The 20,729-nt window shown below is 44.7% G+C and overlaps 1 protein-coding gene across 1 annotated transcript; it reads left to right on the forward strand.

Annotated features, from left to right (window-relative positions):
• Positions 1 to 305: 305 nt before the first annotated feature.
• rexo1 (REX1, RNA exonuclease 1 homolog) lies at positions 306 to 17,418 on the forward strand. The gene is made up of 16 exons (XM_053625741.1): positions 306 to 921; positions 2,545 to 4,400; positions 4,603 to 4,704; positions 5,761 to 5,989; positions 6,189 to 6,346; positions 7,141 to 7,278; positions 7,493 to 7,637; positions 7,776 to 7,901; positions 8,725 to 8,862; positions 10,184 to 10,297; positions 10,418 to 10,491; positions 11,631 to 11,741; positions 11,923 to 12,038; positions 12,695 to 12,833; positions 12,954 to 13,074; positions 14,104 to 17,418. The coding sequence occupies exons 1-16, from the start codon at positions 741 to 743 to the stop codon at positions 14,190 to 14,192; spliced, it is 3,837 nt and encodes a 1,278-aa protein (XP_053481716.1). The 5' UTR covers positions 306 to 740; the 3' UTR covers positions 14,193 to 17,418.
• Positions 17,419 to 20,729: the final 3,311 nt, after the last annotated feature.

The following is a 20,729-nucleotide window of genomic DNA, read 5'->3' on the forward strand; positions in this document are numbered from 1 at the left end:
ATTTACATCTTATTCGTTTAGCGGGCCCTTTTAACATTAGTGTGAAGCATGAGAACATTAACACTGCTTATTTAATATGCATACTTTAATTATTAGACTCAATAACACACCAGGGAGTCTCTTGTATATGTGTCTTCATCTAGCTCTCCCACACACTTGAATAAGTTTTGAAAAACACCCTTCGTCAAAATGGGACTTCCCCTCAGGCAATACACGCCCATTTTACTTCTTCACAAATAGGAAAAAGCCCACTACGTGTCGAAAGTGCACATGCGAGTTTTTCATTTTATTTATTTTTTAAATAAGTTAACTTATTTGCACACCCTAACGCGTTCAGATACTTCTATCACAACTGATCAACTTCCATCGAAGCAGGCAAACGGCTCGGAGTACTATGTGACACAAAAACACAATCCCTGGGGGCTTTCAAGCACGCCTTCCAAATCCCAATCGACTCCCTTGATAAGGGCCCTATATAGGGTGCACAGCAATAGAGTCAACCGGAGCTCTCGCGCACTGCTTCTCAGAGAGGCGCTTATATTCGCATCCGCCCGATTCAACATGGCGGCGCACTAGGAAGCTTTGCTGTAAGAAAGAGAAAAAGAAAGCTCGGAAACGCGCCGAGGGGCTCACAAGAAGAGCCGCAAAACACCAACAAACTCAGAACCAAAGCGAAATATTATAGTGTTGAATAAAACCTCTTTGAATGAGCGTGGTTATGAAAAGGTCTCAGCGTGACCATGCTGAGGTCCACCGGGTTCTTCCGTGGGCTTGACTGCCCGTTTTACACCGGAGGTGGTGACGGGGAAAGTGGCTGTAACAGACCGTACTGCCACTTCAGACACAGCAACAGCAGACACAGAGCATCCTCTGGAGTGTATGAGATCGGAAAAGCCAAAGACGGTCCACCCGACTCGAACAGTGAGCTATGTTTGGCTTGTTTTCCTCCATATTTAATGCTCTGAGTCTCAGCTGATGTGTATGTATGTTTGTGTGAGAGAGGTCAGTTCATGATTCATCCTGTTTTAGTAGCCTAAATACTCCAGCCATCCAGTTCTATCGATTCTACTTCCTTTGTTTATTTACATGTATACACCTTCAGGATATATGTGCATGAAACAAACCCAGGAGTCTGTAACTGACCCATATTCCAGCATCTTCAATGTAGGTTAATAATTCCTTCCCACTCAGCTTGCTTCAAGCCTTAGTTTCTGTCCGTCTCATCAGAGCCAATGTTCATCGCTGAAGCCGAGTCCATTCCAGTTTATCCCCACTCAAACTGAGACTCACTGCTTTACATCATGGCTGCTCGAGTACTCTGACAATACAGCTTTATTTCCAGCACGTATCCGACTCATTTCCTCAGCTGAAATCCTCCGAGGCTTGGATTTAAGTTGAACTCGAGTCATGGGTTCAGCATATGTCTTGGTGTACGTCATTTCACTTGGACTTGAGCTTATGAGGCTCTTAGATTAACTTAGACTCGAGTGATGTGATGTGATGTGTTACGTGAACTATTCTACTGCAAGCTTATGCAGTTCATGAAAAACATCCGAAGTATTCCTAGTAAATTTACTCTCGCGTCTCGGTGTCCGAAAACTTCGCTCCTTGTTTCAGGACTTGATTTGAACTTATTTATTTTTTCCCCCCACCACCGTGTTTGTTAAACCGGCTCCTTAACCAATAAGAATAAAGTTTAAATAAAGTTATAATTTGAGGTTGGGGCAGATACAAGACAAGACGGCTTTTTTTTTCTGAACTTCATCTGTCCAGTTTCGGTGAATCCGTGCTCGATGTAAGCTCAGATTGATATTCTTGGTTGATGGGACTGAAACCTGATGTGCCCTTCTGCTTTTGTAGCCCATTTGCCCTCAAGATTTGATGTGTAGTGCGTTCTGAGATGCTTTTCTGCGCACCACGGTTGTACAGAGTGGTTATTTGATTTACCGTAGACTTCCTGTCAGCTGAAAAGCACTCTGGTCATTCTCTTTTATCCTGGCCATAATTTAGGGCTTTAAGAGTTCATTATAATTCCTCCAATTTTCTAATCACTTAAATTTAGTCTGTGCAGGATTTCGCGGAGTGTTTGTGTGATTGTCGCGGTCAAAAACGCTCGATTTTCCGTAACGGTGGCGTTTTGTTCTTCAAAATTTGCGATACAGCTATTTCCCGGAAAACTACTCAAATTGGCGAAATCGCAACTGCAAGAAATAGTTTTGCGCGCTCCTTCGCAGTGATGTTTGTTGGTAAACGAGACCTTTTTAGCCGTACTCGTGTGCGGCGCACGTGAATCGAAGAGGGCTTTCACTGAACGTGCGTTCTGATGATGTCACATGACGTGTCATGGCCCAAATCCGTGGAAAATCTGCGGTAATTGTTGTTTTGTTTTTTTTTTATTTAATTGAAAGCTCCTCCGGGTATTACGGCGTTTTTTTGTGATTTTGTGTTACTTTCTGTGATTGCGAACTCCTGGAGAGACTGTAAATTGCGTGCACAAACACACTGTATCTGATTTGTATGTTGTATTTTGACTCTTGTTTGCAGACCAAGGCTATGACCCGTTTAACCCCGAGGTGGTCCGGCCCGTTGAGAAATACAATGCAGAGCCCCCAGCAAGCCCAGTTATGGATCCAGGAGCCACGGAGCTGGAACTGGTCAACCGGGCCATCGAGGCCGTCCAGAGCGAAATGGAGAAGGAGAAGAAGAGGCTGTCTCGGATCGGCGAGCAGGGATACGATCCTGCAAACAGCTCTATCAAGGCGGGTTACAGCAGACAGGCGGTCGCTGCCGTGTCGTCCCATAGTGCTTACGATCCGGGGAGTTATCAGATGAGCCAGTCGTCTGAGTACAACCCGACTCCTCGCTCCAGCAAATACACGCTGGACTCGGAGAACAACAACAGCAGCAGCTACGCAAACTCGATGGAGTACGTCCCTACAGCTGTCTCCAGAGTAGCAGCGAAAAAAGCAGCACCTGCTCCAATGTCCCGTATCCCCACTACCTGCTCGTCTTCCTCAAAGAATAAGTACACGCTGGACAATCTGAGGCCGCCGACGGACATGGAGTATGATCCGATGTCAAACTTTTCCGCTAAACCGGGCGCCAAGGGCGTGAAGGCTGTAGGGACGGAGGGAGACGGGAGGAAAAGAGTTCACCCCAGATGGCAGAAGCAAAGCACGGATGAGGAATACGTCCCCGTGGCGAAGAAGCCGAGACGGCTTCCAGTCGAAGAACCCCAAAAGTACACGGCCAACTATGAGTCTGACGAAGAAAGTTCTGGAAACGAGTATCGGCCCACGCCGAAGAGCCGCCTGCAGAGGAGGAAGAGCAGCGCCGACTCGGCGGACAACGAAAAAAGGAAATCTAGAGAAACGGGAGCCTGTAGACAGCCACCAGCTCAGGAATTCGCGATCGACGGTGACGAAGACGAAGAATCCGACAGCTTCGAGCCTCTCGATTCCGAGCAGCCGGATGACGAGCCACCGGATAAAAAGTGGACCAAGAACAGCATCCAGGCGAAGAAAGTTCCGAGCGAAAAAACAGTGAGGAAAGAGCTGACCGAGTCCGTCAAGAAGAGCAGCAGCCATAAAGAGAAGAAAGGAAGCAGCGGCACGGAGAAGACCTCGAAGAAGCCGAGTCAGGAGAGCGGGAAGAAGGAGAAAAGCCATGGCAAGGTTGTAGACGAGAAGGGCATGACCAAAGACTCGGAGAAAGGAGGAAAAGGATTGAAATTGAAGGACGGGAAAAGCAAGAAGCCCGACAAGAAGAAAGGAGAGCAGAGCCATGGAGATAAAGAGCGAAATATTGGCGAGGCCAAGAAGCCCAAAGTGGACAAGGTGCACCAAAGCGTCAAAGAATCCAGCAAGTACAAGGAACAGAAGAACGGGAGAATAGAAAGCAGTGGACGAGAGAAGGACAAAAAGAAAAGCAGCAGCAGTAGCAGCAGTACCACCACCACCACCACCACCAGCACCACCAGCAGCAGCAAAGACAAACACAAGAAGAGCAGCTCGTCTCTGGGGAAGAAGGACGCCAAAGCGGCGAAGGCCAAGCCGCGCTCGCTGAGTCACGCCGACCTGTTCGGAGACGAGAGCCCAGAGGAGGAGGACGAGGAGGACGAGGAGGACGAACGGGTAGTCCGGAAGTCCGTTTCGGCGTTCAAACGAAGGAGCCTGGTTAACAAGCGGAAAGCGTCCGATGCCACGGAGACGTCGTCAGACGACGATATCGGGCCTGGGGACGAACACGAAGACGAACACGGCGATGACGGCGATGCCGCGGACTTTCCTATGCTTCAGGAGGACGTCGACTACGACTCGGATCCTATGGAGGAGTGTCTGAGGATCTTTAACGAGTCCGGATATGTGAAAACGGAAGACAAAGGCAGGCAAGCTAAACAGGTATTGCAGTCGCCGGGTTCTGAGTTACACACCCGCGTTAATGAGCTAGTTAACGTGTTGATTCACGCGGTGCGGTTCTTGGGTTCGTTACCTAGAGTTCAATGGAAGTCACAGTGAAAATCTGAAGGGGAATTTTGACGGTTTTGTGCGTGTGCGCACGTGTGTGTGTGTGTGTGTGTGTGTGTGTGTGTGTGTTTTTCAGCCTCCTAAAGAGAAGGAGGAAGATCCAGACGCACAGAGCACTTTAACCACACTTTTCCCCGGCCAGAAAAAGAGAGTTTCACATTTCAAAGCCAAAGGAAGTGTGAGTGTCGAGCCGTTTACTCTGCAAATCAGAAAATATTCTTACATTAAAGGAATACTCCAGATTTAATTTTTTTTTTGTACGTAAAATTACTACCAAGTAGAATTTTGAAACATTTCCTTGTACTGACTAAAGAATAGCCGGTTTATTCCAAACTGTAAATAAATAATAGTAATAATAGTGATAGTAATATATAACGGAAGTCTAAAGGGCAGTTGTTGGATTTCGCCTAAATGCTCCTCTTAGGCCTTTGACCTTCTGACCCTGAGCGCTCGGACCCCAGCTTCCTAACGAGCTAGGATCTGCAACGAGAAGAATTTCAACGTACCGTACTTGTACACGTGGCGTTAAAAGCTATCTTCGTACGTTCTTAAAAATGACCGCAAAACAATTTGATCAAACGCTTTTATTCGTCAAAAGGTGTCGATTAGTTTTCTCTAACAGCGGTTCTGACTGCGGTTTCAGCTCCGAGTCAAATCACAGGCTTATATTCAACCGCTCCGTTTAATACGCTGTTGTTTGTATAGTAACAACTTGTAATCTGAACAAGCAGTTCGAGTTTTCTGTAAGGAGATGTTTATTTCACACTTATCGTGGAAGGAGTCTCCAGTGTCGGGGCTTTTCTACCGACGGATAATGGAGTATCCAGTTACTCGGTAACGTAGCAATGGGTGTCTTGCGCTGTATTAACAACTAGAAAGAGGAAACGAAGAGAAGCCGGTGAAGGAACGACTGTTTATAGCTGCTGTAACGTAAGCGAGAGCAGGAATCAACCAACTTCGCGACAAAACAAAACCTTACTTTCGATCACGTATTCATTCTTTCAGAGAGGGAAGCATCCCCGCCCCCTCATAACAGGTTTATTTAATTTTGCATTATACATCCACGTGTCTTCATCCACGTTTTCTTTATTTTGACTTTGACAGCTGCCCTTAGACGTCCGTTATACTATGCGAGTAGATGGGGATCAGGTTGAAATAAATGTTGGATTATTCCTTTAACCTATACGTTCGTATTCTTTATTTATTCCTTGCTTGCCGATTTAACGCCGGTCAGACGGAGCCGTCGCTGAACGTCCTGCCCAAGCCTCAGCGCAGACTGACCGCCCAGGAGGTGTGTTACCAGCGCATGCAGATCGCTCAGCAGCAGGCCGCGGAGCTCGCCGCATCCGCCGCCAAGAACGCATCTCCTGCATCACGTCCCCTCTCCAGCGCCGCAGCGTCAGGCGAGAAACGCAGGGTGATGCACCGCCCGAACCCCGCCCTCGTCGCCGCAAAAAAACCCGGTAGAAGAATTCTCATGCAAATACAATTACATATGCACCTTCTATTATGTAAAGAGTAAAGTATCATGTTCTGGGGAACTACTGAAGGATAAGCGAGACTTTACGTGGAATAAAATGAATTACTAAATTATTAAAAAGATGTCATCGAGTGTAATGTAATAATGGCCTGCGCTCTGTTTGTGTGTGTTGTGTTGTGTAGTTTTGTCAGAGTCGCAGCAGGCTAGCCGTGGTGTTTTATCACCCAGCAGAGCTGTACCAGATCATTCGTCGGTCAGAGCGCACACGTCAGCCACCATGTTGCCCAAAACCGTGTCCACTTCGGCGCAAAAGAGAGTGGCACACACTCCTACACTCAAGGTGTCAATCGCACAACACTGCCACTGTGTCACACCAAACGTCTGATAAAGGCAATTTTGTTCTTCTCCATTTCATTTCTCAAACGATTCGTCAGTCACGCCGTGAAAGTGCGTTCTTATTGGCTCGAAGGCTTCTGCAACGAGAACACGGTCGCTAGGACGTGAGATCTAACACCGCGTGATGATAAGTGGCGGTTATTATATAGCATCAGCGCGTCGTCATTCCCGTTATCCGAGTGTAAAACGTCAACTCGGATAATGGGGACGAATTTCATGTTTGTTTGTTTGTTTATTAATTAGCATTTTTGTTTTTATAAATTGAGACGCTTTTGTCCAAAGCGACTTACAAATGAGGAAATACAAGCAAAGCGATATATCAAGCGGAGAACAATACAAGTAGTGCTACTATACAAGATTTATAATCGAGTTCTAGAGAAGCAAAGTGCACAGAGTAGAGGCGTAAGAGCCAGAGTAAGTTTCATTTATTTATTTATTTATTTATTTATCTTTAAATAATGTGGGGTTGGCATTTTAGGGGTTAGTCACGTGCTCACGGAAGAGCTGGGTCTTTAATCTACCAATGAGTAGTCCAATGTCTTAACCACCTTGTCCGTATTATTCCGGTTTCAATTTTAAACCTGTTAGGAAGAACAACATATTTTAGTAGCTGTCGTATGATGGGGAAAACTGAAAATTGGCCCAGACGAAAAAACCCGAAAACTTCTGCATTTGACTGTGATGTATTTCTGTAACACACTATCTCTGTCTGCTTTTCCTCTCCCTCTCTGCACGTAGAGCTCTTCTATGAAGCGGCCAATCATCCCCACCGAGTTCGGAGCGAAAGTGCCCACGAACGTACGCCAGCGCTACCTCAGCGTCTTCATCGACGAATGTCTTAAGTTCTGCCCGTCGGAGGAGGCCTCTTTCCAGATGGCGAGTATTATTTACTAGACCCATGTGAACGCCACATAGGCAAATGGCTCGGAGGACACGGCACGTTCTCGGGAACACGTCCAGCTGTGTTTTAATCTAGTAACCTTTAAGTGAAGGAACCTGCACAGAAGGAAACTGGGTTTTTTTTAGTTTTTTTTTTTACTTGAGTATATGCTGTAGAATGTGTTCAGTGTGTACGTGTTTGTTCTTCCAGGCCCTGGATGAGGAGAAGCTGGTGTATGAACGGAGCAGCAGTAAAAACATCTACCTGAACGTCGCAGTGAACGCGCTGAAGAAACTGCGCAGTAAGAGCGCGACGCCCTCCGCTCCATCACCCCCTGCTGCCTCCCTGTCCACCGGTACGACTCGTCTTCCCTTCTCAACGCCTGGCTTTAAGTCAGACGAGTGATTTTTTTTTTTAGATTAGCGTAATGGCTGTACAGAAGGTAATGTCTTTACACCCCGGTTTACCGCAAACCGTTGCTGTTCTCTGTCAGGGAAGTCCGCTGTGCCTGTAAGGAGGAAATCTCAGTCCCACGAGGGAGTTCTGGGCGGCCGTCTGGCAGCCACGACCAGCTACACCATCAACCGCACGGGCAAACAGCAGGACGTACAGCTCAAAGGTTTACTTTCACTCTAGCCAGAGTATCTACAGTTTTTATTTACTGTACAGGACAGACGCAGAGAAGGAAGACCCAACCTAACGTCAAGAAACCTTTTCCAAGCATGATTAAGAACGAGCGTAAATTTAAAAATGCCAGAAAATTGTACACAGTACGGATGTCGCTGAATAGGAATACTGTCTGGGAGTTAACAGCTGGAGAAACAGCTGGAGGTTAATTGGCAACATATACTTCCATCCAAATTCCATCCCATCTGTAATTCTGAGAGACTCTGCCTCTCTAAGATACTCTTTTTATACCCAATCATGTTACTGACCTGCTGCCAATTACCCTAATTAGTTGAAGAATGTTCCTCCAGCTCTTTCTTTTCAGTAACACTTACTTTTCCAGCCTTTTGTTGCCCCCGTCCCAACTTTTTTGAGACGTGTTGCGGCAATTAAATTCAGAATTACCTCATTTTTTTTCTTAAAGTGGTACATTTACTCAGTTTAAACGTTTGATATGTTGTCTATGTTCTATTGTGAATAACATACGGGTTTATGAGATTTGCAAATCATTGCAGTCTGTTTTTATTTTACATTTTACACAGCGTCCCAACTTTTTTGGAATTGGGGTTGTAGATGAATGTTACAGATTACATCTTTAAGTGGTGAAGAGCAACGATTAATTTGCAGTATGGATACATTTAGAGTCATTGTTTCATTTTGTGTGTGCGTGCGTGCGTGTGTGTGTGTGTGTGTGTGTGTGTGTGTGTGTGTGTGTGTGTGTGTGTGTGTGTGGGTGCGTGCGTGTGTGGGTGCGTATGTGTGGGTGCGCTCTGCAGGTGCAGTTCTCTACTGGAAACTGAAAGCGTACGTTTTGAGTGAGGAACAGCTGCAGGAACACGGTTACCCGAGACCTCATCCTGAGCACCTGGGCCACGCCGTCATCTATAACGCTCCAGAGAAGAAAAACCAAGACCGTATGAACTTTTACTGCTTTCATCATCACCTCGTTCTTTCATTCTTTCCTCTCTGGACGGATGGGCAGAGAGCGACCCGATAAAACCATTTATTAAACCAGCACATTTTCTTTCTCTCTCTGTCCAATGATTTTTCTCATTGACCAGTTCCTTTCTCACTCTGTCCACTTCCTTTCTCACTGTCCACTTCCCTTTCTCACTCTGTCCACTTCCTTTCTCACTGTCCACTTCCCTTTCTCACTCTGTCCACTTCCTTTCTCACTTTCCACTTCCCTTTCTCACTCTGTCCACTTCCTTTCTCACTGTCCACTTCCCTTTCTCACTCTGTCCACTTCCTTTCTCACTTTCCACTTCCTTTTCTCATTGTAAACTTTCTCTCACTCTGTCCACTTCCTTTTCTCATTGTAAACTTCCTTTCTCACTCTGTCCACTTCCTTTTCTCATTGTAAACTTCCTTTCTCACTGTCCACTTCCTTTTCTCATTGTAAACTTCCTTTCTGACTCTGTCCATTTCCTTTTCTCATTGTAAATTTCCTTTCTCACTCTGTCCACTTCCTTTTCTCATTATAAACTTTCTTTCTCACTCTGTCCACTTCCTTTTCTCATTGTAAACTTCCTTTTCTCATTGTAAACTTCCTTTCTCACTCTGTCCACTTCCTTTTCTCACTGTAAACTTTTTTTCTCACTCTGTCCATTTCCTTTTCTTACTGTCCACTTCCTTTCTCTCACTGTCCACTTCCTTTTCTCATTGTAAACTTCCTTTCTCACTCTGTCCACTTCCTTTTCTCATTGTAAACTTCCTTTCTCACTGTCCACTTCCTATTCTCATTGTAAACTTCCTTTCTCACTCTGTCCACTTCCTTTCTTACTGTCCACTTCCTTTTCTCACTGTAAACTTCCTTTCTCACTCTGTCCATTTCCTTTTCTTACTGTCCACTTCCTTTCTCTCACTGTCCACTTCCTTTTCTTCTGTCCACTTCCTTTTCTCATTGTTCACTTCCTTTCTCTCACTGTCCACTTCCTTTTCTTACTGATCACTTCCTGTATCACTCTGTCCACTTCCTTTTCTCACTGGCCACTTCCTTACTCACTGTCGATTTTCTTTCTCCCTCAGCAGTTATTCCACCACTAGATGGTGATGTTGTCTTTCCTTTCAGCTCTCAGCGTTACAGGACTGAAATACGTTTCTCTGCTCCATTGCTCAATCCCAAATTGTAGCATTTTCAAATCCAGTTTCAAAACCCCATTTCCACCAACAACGTATTAGGCTTATGAGACTCTTTAATTCTGTGTTATGTTATTGCTGTGTGCCTTTCCTCAGCCTTCGCTAAAGTGTGCTGCCGCTGTGGAGCCGAGTACAAAGTCAACGCCAGCGGCAACTGCGTCCGCAAAGAGGAGTGTAACCACCACTGGGGCAGATTACGCAGATACAAAGGTGAGGAAATGTTTCTCTGTGAAAGACAAAATGGAGAATGGGCAAAATAAGGGTGGTTTTTGCTCACTTTATTTAATCGTAACATTGTCCATTTTTGGCGTGTGTGTTTGTTTTCCACAGTGTCTGGAGGCTGGGAGACGCAGTACAGCTGCTGTTCGGGTGCTGTTGGCTCTCCTGGATGTCAGGTGGCTAAAGTAAGTCTTCTGACCCTTCTGGCACTTTTGCTCTCACCCCCCACATGTTCTTCATCTGACTGAGGTCTTAAGCAACACTGCCACCTCTGTCTGTCTGTCTGTCGTTGCCATCTGTCTCATTAATCTCTGAAACATTAGTGCTCTGAGTACGCCTAGTTGTTGATCAGTCAGGCTTTTTAGATTTAATTTTTTTTAAAAATAGTTTGTGAAAATAGGTACATCCTATTTTAGAAATACCTATTTAAAGGGTTCATACAAGGTGCTTGGAGTGCATGAATTTGTTTTTAAGTACTGGAAAACCTTGAAAATAACCATCTTGTATCTAGCGGTGCTTAAAAAGTGCCCGAATTATAAAAAGCCGATAAATACGTAATTGCTAAATAACTTTAAACTGTTTCTTTTTTTTTTTTTCCCGATAGAACACGAATGCAGTCCTTTCACTCAAAGTATGACTCCCCGCTTTGACTTGGTTTTGTTTCACACTGCGCTTAATTAAAACCAACCAGAAAGCAGAATGCAAAGAAAATATCATCGTTAACACGCTTTCATTCGTTGCTCAGAAATATATGGCGATGGCAAATATAAACAACCATTTGCCAAGAGTGCATTCGTTCATCGGTTCAATAGCCATTCTTTGCGGAGCGGCTGAGAAGGATCCCCTGTCATTATACGGTACGAGAGCGGCCTCTAGAGGAGAAATAAAAACTATCGCTGACAAATTTTGTTGTGTTATTTGAAGCGGTTTTATTTATTCATTTATTTATTTTGGTTGTGTCTATTTTTATCTGTTACTTTTTGGTTCAGTTTGGATGTATATCGTTTATTTACTTTAATATTTATTTCATTTACAAAAAAAAAGTACAGGACCTTTTCATGGTACAGTCAGTACTGCTCGTTTTTGTAATAAAGTTCAGCAGTATTTTACTTCGAGTGTTATGTTTTCATTCAGTTTCGATCAGTTGATTAATCGGTTATCGGCCGGTACCGCCCAGCTTATCTGTCGGTATCTGTAAAATCCAATATCGGTCGACTTCTAGTAGGGTGTCTTAGCAAATTTGTTACTCGTATTCATGTTTAAGTCTTTTTAGTTTTCGCTTGGCTACATCGCAGCTTGAATTGACTGTCATTCTCGTCGTTAGCAACACGTGCAGGACAACCGCAAAGAGTCTTTAGACGGCTACGTAAAGACGTTCAGCAAACCCTCATCGTCTGATGGAAACGCAGGAGTGTACGCTCTGGACTGTGAGATGGTGAGAATGCAGTTACACACACATACACTTAAATACGTCAACACATAGCCGTATACTGAATACTTACAGATATGAGGCATCTTGTGGACTAGAAGATTATGAGCCAGCTTATACCACACGCACACACACACGCACACACACATTCATACGTGGATGTAAAAGCTGTCCCCCACCCCCTTAGTGCTACACAAAGCAGGGTTTGGAGCTGACCAGGGTGACCGTCATCAACTCTGACCTGAAAGTGGTTTACGACACGTTTGTGAAGCCAGAGAGCAAAGTGGTGGACTACAACACACGGTAAGAGTGTTCAAATCTTAATAAAAAATAAAACAGCTGCAAAGAAGAAAATGACATTAGGCAACGATTTATTTTTTGATGATTTTATTCTTAATTTGTATTTATATATCCAATATTTCTTGTCACTGATATTTAGCCATCCGCGTCATTAAAAATACACCGTGTGTAAAATCGTCTTCACGCGAGAATCATTTTTTAAAAATACGCCAAATCCCATAACTTCCTATTCCCTATATACGTATGTGTGCTCTCTACATAGAGCTGAAAACGGCAGATGTTGCCTACACAGTGCGCTAAATGCCTAATGAAACACCATGTCAGACTGAGGCATAGCGTAAAAGGGTGATTAAAATAACGTGGGAAAGTTGTGACATTCCTGTCATGACTGGTGCTTCTTAAATTAAAAAAATTGCATTCGAAAATTGATCGTTTGAAGTAAAAATGTTTATTAAAACCGCTGTTTTTGCATCACGTGACACATGGGTCAATGGGGGAGGGGGGAGGGGGGGTGTAGGCGTTATCCATTTCAATAAGTTGTTTGGCAACTCATTTGTAAGTGAACGGTAGAACAGTGAAGGTCTTTCTGAATGTGTGTGTGTGTGTGTGTGTGTGTGTGCGGAGTTTCTTGCGGTTTACTAAGGTGTGTGTGTGTTCAGGTTCTCTGGTGTGACGGAGGAGGATCTTGAGAGCGCCACGATGAGGCTAAGAGACGTGCAGGCCGTTTTACTGAACATGTTCAGTGCAGAGTCCATCCTGATTGGCCACAGCTTGGAGAGCGATCTCTTTGCCCTTAAGGTAACACACACACACACACACACACACACACACACCGGCATCTTTACGTTTACCGTATTGTCTCGTACTGTGTGTGGGTGTGTGTGTACGTGTTTAAACCCCATACCTGTGCTTTCTCAGCTTCTGCACAGCACCGTCGTCGACACGGCTGTGGTCTTCCCTCATCGCCTCGGCCTGCCGTACAAACGCGCCCTGCGCAACGTCATGGCCGATCACCTCAAACGCATCATCCAGGACAACGGTGAGCACGACACGATTTTCTCTCCCTGCCACTCAAGCGGTGCTGGTGCTGGTGTCGGGGGCGGGGCTTAATGTGCTGCACCGCCGCAGGTTCTTCGTCGGAGACCGGGTCGTTCTGTTCGCGTTTTTAAAAATTACGATCGTTTCACGGCAGTACAGCAGACACGGAGCGGACGGAAAAAGGGAAATGCGGTGAAAAAAAGCCCCGCGTTCCGAGTTGACATCCAGTAAATCCTCATTCACTTCTCACGACGCAGTTTAAACACCCACCACCTCCTTACTATTCAACAACTCCTACTTATTACCTTTCACTGGGGTGCGCAAACGACCCTGCTGCAGAACCAAAAGTCATGCCGTCGGACCTGATCTGATTCAGCTCCTCCTACCAGGGCGGAGTCAAACCGTATGTCCAGAATGGTGTAGATAAATAGCTTTGTGTGTTTCAGGCTGGATTGTTGTTCTGTGTTGTACAGCGTCTTGTGGGTAAGAGGTTAGGGGTTAGGGGTTAGGCTCGGACGAGGAGTTGGATCGGTTCCAGCTCCACCCTCTGGACTTTTGGTTCTGCAGCAATAAAGGAGCTGCCCAGAACTGCCCGCCTCAGCTCAACAATCACTCTCTATGCCAGGGGTATTTAGGTAAAAATCGCAAAACATCCAGTTACCTTAAATTCCTTTTAAATGTTTAACCGTTAACGAATCATTTATGGCTGTGAACCATTCGATCTGGTTGTTTTCAGCACTTAATGAGAAAAGACAGAATAAACATATACCCTGTCCTGTTTTCTCTTGTTTTTTTTTTTATATTTTATCGATTTGGTACGCTAATCAGACCAGAGAGTGCAAATAAAACGAAAGTCTACGAAAGTCTGCGAAAACTCCCTATTGATACAAATAACTTTAGACCCCATGTGGAGGAAATAAAATTGTTCTATTCTTTCCCAGCCTGGAACCCAGTCAGTGTTTACGTCTCACTTTCTAAATTTTTTATTTATTTTTTTTTAAACACGATTATCTCATCGTTCTCTCTGTAGCGGAGGGCCACGACTCCAGCGAAGACGCCGCCGCCTGCATGGAGCTCATGATATGGAAGATCAAAGAGGACGCCAAAGTCAAGAGATGACCTCTGACCTCACGGACGTCCCTGTTTTCCCATCACACCCAGCACTGAGCACGCAGAGCGAGAGTGAGAGAGGGAGAGGAAGCAAAGTGAAGCTGTGTTGAGTCCGTTGTTGCTCCAGAGAGAGAAAGCGAGAAAGCAGAAACGAGAGTGAAGGAGAAAGAAGGAAAGACGTCACCGCTGTCTGTAGATTGTGAGTTTGTGCAGATTCGGCTGTTAATCCGACACGCGTACTTCCCGAGGCGAATCCTGCCTCGAACAACAGCGCCCTCTTCTGGAAGGGTGGGGGGGTGGGGCGTCTGTGGGCGTGTCTTCGAGTCCATATATGGATGTGTCTGAGAAGTTTTACGATTGTATTTTCTGAAATATTCTGTCAAGCTAGCGCTTGTTAATCATCAAGTCGTGAAAACTTTTTATTTTGTATTTTTATAAAAGCATTCCAGAAATCCTGTCAGGTGAATTCATGCTAGCTAGTATATTTGTGAAAATACATGTATGAATGCCAAAGCCTTTCTGTGGACTCGGACACGCCCACATTTCCATCTATGGTCTTGAAGGAACACCCACTTAGAGCTGCTGCATTTTTTTTGTTGTTGTTGTTTTCTTTTTATATAATTTTTTTTTTTATTTTTTTTTTTTACACGGACTGAACGATGCACCTTGTGCCGTCTGCAGTATTTCTTTTCAGGCTGTCTCTCTCTCAGCCTCGTTTAAACTCGAAAGAGGGGGACAAAAAAAAAGGTCGAGGCATGGTCCGGGCTCGTGCTAATTTATTTTCACGTCTGCACGTCAGTTTCGATGTGGCAGGAAATCGGATGAGGTTTGCTGCTTAGAAAGGCTTTATGTTGCACTGTATTAAATCCATACATAATCTTGGTAAGTGATGTTTATTTAAGTAAGTCATATATTAAACACCTGAGTTTAGCAAGATGAGCATTTCAGTCAGGTTCACCTCCTGTATGAGTTACTGACGCGAACATCTGCTCAGCTCTGGACCTGGCATCGTGCATCGCAAACAGGCGACATTCGGTAGTTATGAACCTACAACGTGACCTAAAAAAAACGAGTCGGATCCACCAGTAAGAGCGCGTCGTTGTTATACAGCGTGAATAGTTTGTGCACCCGGACGAACGACGCGAGCCGAGGGTCGGCTGTTGACCCGACTCCGACCCAACTTTCTCACTACCGAGAGACAAATCACTCGTGTCGCTTGTACTTTGCAGGCATGTAACAACCGCTATTGTTGTCACTTGTGGGCGTGGCCTGTCTGGCATTTTTTTCAATAAGAAACAGTAGTAATAATAAGGCTAACTATTTAAATAGAGTTTCGCCAATTCAAGTAGTTTTCCACAAAAATAAAAGCACAAAAACTTAGCAAAAAATTAAATAAAAAAAATATCGTTAATTTAAAAAAAAAAAAAAAAAAAAAGCCGCAGCGAAATCGCACATTTTTGGCTGCAACAATCACTTAAAAAAAAAAAAAATACCTCTGCGAAATCCCGTACTTACACGTTGCGTGCTCGGCTTCGTCGGAAGATTAGCGACGCAAACTAGCTACGTACGCTCGTCAGAGGCCCCGCCCGTCTTTGTTGCTTCCTTCCACGTTTTATTTTCCTTTGGAATGCCGCTAAACACATTTAATGCCAGGATCTATACGACAGGATAAGACTCCATTTTAGCGCGTCAGACGACGAAGAGGAACTCACCGCGGGTAAAGTTGTGCGCGGGGAACCGAAGAAACGTCGGACTGCACGCGACCGTCCGATCGGTTCCGAGGAATCGTTCGAGCCGGCGCTTTGGATACCGCGTGTACCTAATTAACGTCACATCGAGAACATCTCACGTCTCGCCGGCGCTGGAACCGTGGCTCTGTGTCACTCGGTTACATGGGAAAACGAACATCGAAACATTGAAAATACATGTGTAAAACGGTGAGGAGGAAGAAGATGGTTAGAGCGAGGTCAGTGAAGGGTGTCGCAACAGACTTGAAATAATGCGATAAACTTAGGGTTAGGGTTAGCCGGATTAAACCCGGGCAGCGAACGAGCGAATTGAAATGAACAAGATATGTTCAGAAGATATCTCCTGATACGACAGCCGCCGTTATTAACGAGAGCGAAAGCATTACCAGATATTAGGAAAGAAACGACACGTGACTCTTTTTGTTGTTGTTGTTGTTATGTCGCAGGGGGTGAACCTGAAATTCTGGTAACTTCTCACTAAACACATTAATATAAAAGTATCGTTTTTGTTAATAGCTGTGACAATAAAAGCACTTGGTGTGTGTAGAGTCTCTCCAGACTACAGCTATGACGTGCGTTCACACCTTTAAGCGTTCCTTAATTAAGACAATTTTCTTTACTCTTTTTTTTTTTGTTGTTTTTTTTTTTTTGGCCAGATGATCATGTCATTAATCCGAGCATTAGTATGCTCACTCAGTATAAAAGCGAATATTTCACCGCCTCGGCCCATAATGCAACTCTGTATATAGGTAAAGGTCAAAGCTGAGAACGATAGGCTGTAAATACACTGTACAAAACTGTTTTGTATCTATTTTTGTTTCCTATAAAATGATTGAACTCAAATGGTTTATTTGTCTGTTGTTGTGTTTTTCTTTTTCTCCCAACCGTGTTGCTTCCCCATGGAGAATTAAGGCTTTTAAATTGTACGTGGAACGCTTTCTATTCCAAATTTTCGTACTCGTACTCGGGGCGGCTGTGGATCAGGTGGTAGAGCGGGTCGTCCACTAATCGGAGGGTTGGCGGTTCGATTCCCGGCCCACGTGGCTCCACATGCCGAAGTGTCCTTGGGCGAGACGCTGAACCCCAAGCTGCTCCCGATGGCAAGCTAGCGCCTTGCATGGCAGCTCTGCTACCATTGGTGTGTGAATGGGTGAATGAGAACCAGTGTAAAGCGCTTTGGATAAAAGCGCTCTATAAGTGCAGACCATTTACCATTTTACTCCTCCTTATGTTATTCTCCAAGGTCTCATCTTCTCCCATCTAGCCGAAGGTTATATACGATGTATATCAATCGATTTATTTCCATTTCAGTTTCATAAAGTGTAAAAAAAAAATAAATAAATAAATAAATAAATAAAATTATGAATCGTGCCAATATTCCTCATGCTATGAAGATGGATAATCCACCAGAAGTGTTGAACATGAGGATGAGCGCTCCTGACCTCGGCACGGTGTTTAAATACGCCGGAGCAAAGACTTTTCATTTCCATCTAAAAGCAATGCTGAGGTACGTTTTGATAACATTAAACTAGCTATATTTAACTGAGTTCGCCTGTATTTTTGGGTGCTAATTCCAGGTTAAGATCGGATCCAGTAGCTAACATAATTGTCTAGGCAGAATGTTCGATTCTAGCTAATAGGTAAATATTGTTTATTTACACCGGGATATTTCACCGGAGTGTCGCAAGATATTTCCGCTTTAAATAAGTACGATTTTCACTCAAGTCTAATTCCTCAGTACTTTGTCCACACTTGATTAAAAATGAATCTAGAAAAATCGGTGAGCTAATTCACCCCCTCCCCCCACCCCAAAAAAAAAACCCCTCACCCTCCGCACGTCCAGAACAGTGTATATATTTGTACTCATTGCAAGGAGAACTGTATGTGCAAAACATCTAAAAATTAATTAATTACTTAAAACACATTCGGTTTAAAATTCACTTACTTTTATTAATATAAATAGGGGGAAAGGGGTACAAAAAAAAAGTATATCATTAAGACAAATATTGGAGAGATTAAAAAGAAGGGAAGACGAGATGGAAAGAGGCAAAAAGAGAAAGTACAACGGTAAAACCGGAAACAGTAAATGGGAGAAGAGAAGAGAAGAGAAGGCATAAAAGGAAAGACAATACATGAGAAAGGAGTCCGTGTTAAAGAGAGAAAGAGGAGAGACACTTGAGGGAAAAGAGAATACATAGAAAGATAAAAGAAGACGGTAGAAAAGAATGGAGAGGAAACCAGAAAGGTCTAAACGATAATGGTAGACAAGTAAAAAGGAGAAGAGAAGAAACGAGGTGAGAGATGTCATGGAAAGACGAGTAAAAGGGAAGTCATAAACTGAAAGAAAGCAAATGAGAAAAGAAGAGAGGATGTAGAGGAGAGGTGGTGGGACGGATACTTGTGGAAACGAACGGAGATGGACGGACGTGTGGTGACGAGTGAAGACAGAAGGAGATGGATGGATGGAGGTGGATGGAGACATGAGGAGATGGATGGAGGTGGATGGAGACATGATGAGATGGATGGGGGTGGATGGAGACATGAGGAGATGAATGGATGGAGGTGGATGGAGACATGAGGAGATGGATGGATGGAGGTGGATGGAGACATGATGAGATGGATGGGGGTGGATGGAGACATGAGGAGATGGATGGATGGAGGTGGATGGAGACATGAGGATGGATGGAGGTGGATGGAGACATGAGGAGATGGATGGAGATGGATGGACGTGGATGGAGACATGAGGAGATGGATGGGGGTGGATGGAGACATGAGGAGATGGATGGATGGAGGTGGATGGAGACACGAGGAGATGGATGGATGGAGGTGGATGGAGACATGAGGAGATGGATGGATGGAGGTGGATGGAGACATGAGGAGATGGATGGAGGTGGATGGAGACATGAGGAGATGGATGGAGGTGGATGGAGACATGAGGAGATGGATGGGGGTGGATGGAGACATGAGGAGATGGATGGAGGTGGATGGAGACATGAGGAGATGGATGGGGGTGGATGGAGACATGAGGAGATGGATGGATGGGGGTGGATGGAGACATGAGGAGATGGATGGATGGGGGTGGATGGAGACATGAGGAGATGGATGGATGGGGGTGGATGGAGACATGAGGAGATGGATGGGGGTGGATGGAGACATGAGGAGATGGATGGAGGTGGATGGAGACATGAGGAGATGGATGGAGGTGGATGGAGACATGATGAGATGGTCAGTGCCTGATTATAAACACAACTGTACACTCTGAATAACTTTGGAACTGAGAAACTGACTGTATCTGACTAAACGTGAGTGTATTTAAGGCCTACTGTGTTTTTCTGAGATGTTTTGCACTTACAGCTCTCCTTGTCATGAGTACACATATATACACCTTTATGTGTGTGTGTGTGTGTGTGTGTGTGTGTGTGTGTGTGTGTGTTCCTCCAGTCCCAGTTTCAGCAGATGCCGGCTCAGGATCCCCCTTTAACTCAGCAGCTGTTTTATCAGAAAGCATAAAAGGCCGAGTGGTGTGAGAGGGGAAGCCATTGTGTCCCCCTGCTCCGTGGGCCTCTGTGTTTACCCTCCGAGTCATCCGGCGGCCTTCAACACGCACACGCACACACACACACCAGGTATTTAAAAAGCTCCCACAGCACAATCAATACACACACACAATGCTCCTCCTGGGCATTTAAAGAGCGAGTTAGAGATTTGGACATGTGGGACTGAGCAGCTTAAGTAGGTTTTCATCATCAAGTTCGATCACTTTATCCTCTGATCACCTTTGGCTGCTGGGATGGGGGGGGCGGTGCTTCTTACCTACTGATCCACCATGTGTGATGACAATCATGCTAATATGCTTTTGCTTCTCAGATTAAACAGTAAAACCAGCTTTCGCTTTTCCACTTCCTGCGCTGTATTTGATAAATATGACTTTCGCAAAGGGATGCTTCTAGAGCCTGTGGTCTAGAGCTCTGTGGTCTTCGTCAGACCTTGGGGTCAGTCATACACTCAACCCCCCCGTTCCCCAAAATCCTTGTGCAAACTTGACTTTAATTAGACATCATTTCCAATATAGATCTGTCACTCAAGCGGAGAGAGACATACGGTGATCCGTACTCAAATCTGCACTCAGTGTACGCCAACATGTAATATAAATCATACCCCAGCGCTGTTGAATTCTCGGTTGGTCAGGACGTGTTGATTCATTTTGTTTTCAATAACAGCGGCAGTGCAGCTGCAAATCACGGATTTATATTCACGCATTCGTTCTAATAGGCTACGTTTAGCGTTTCTATGGCGACAACTTACACAGGTTCTAATCTAAGCCTAATAATAAGCAACGCTATTTATTCAGTCCCTCCAGGATTTCATTTCGCCAAATCCTGCTAACGCCGCAATATCTGGAGGAGAAGGACCTCGGATTTTCCGCAGACTCGGGCCGAGACGCGTCACGCCGTGCGTTCGGCCGAAGCCCTCTTCGATCCGTGCTCTTTGAACACGAGTACAGCTAAAAGGTCTCGTTTCGCAACAAACGTCACTGCGAAAGAGCGCGCAGAACTATTTTGTGTGACTGTGGTTTCTCCAATTCAACACACCCACAAAAAACTCCATAAATTGCATTTGCGAATTTTGAATATTTAAAAAAAAAAAAAAACGCAGCAAAATCGAGCATTTTTGGTCACAACAAACACACACACACACAAAAAACCCTCTGTAAAATCCTGTATGTACTGAAAGAAAAACTTTACCATGGATACGGTGAAGCTTTCTGTTAGGCATGTATGTAAGTAACATTTATGAA

Source organism: Ictalurus furcatus, chromosome 5 (genome assembly GCF_023375685.1).
Source record: "Ictalurus furcatus strain D&B chromosome 5, Billie_1.0, whole genome shotgun sequence".
Taxonomy (NCBI): domain Eukaryota; kingdom Metazoa; phylum Chordata; class Actinopteri; order Siluriformes; family Ictaluridae; genus Ictalurus; species Ictalurus furcatus.

Bases quoted from the DNA above. Each gene is read 5' to 3' on its own strand.
- rexo1 (XM_053625741.1), top strand. From the start codon at position 741: ATGCTGAGGTCCACCGGGTTCTTCCGTGGGCTTGACTGCCCGTTTTAC. The intron at 7,638-7,775 runs GTACGACTCGTC...GTTCTCTGTCAG, and splicing joins TGCTGCCTCCCTGTCCACCG to GGAAGTCCGCTGTGCCTGTA. The intron at 12,039-12,694 runs GTAAGAGTGTTC...GTGTGTGTTCAG, and splicing joins GTGGTGGACTACAACACACG to GTTCTCTGGTGTGACGGAGG.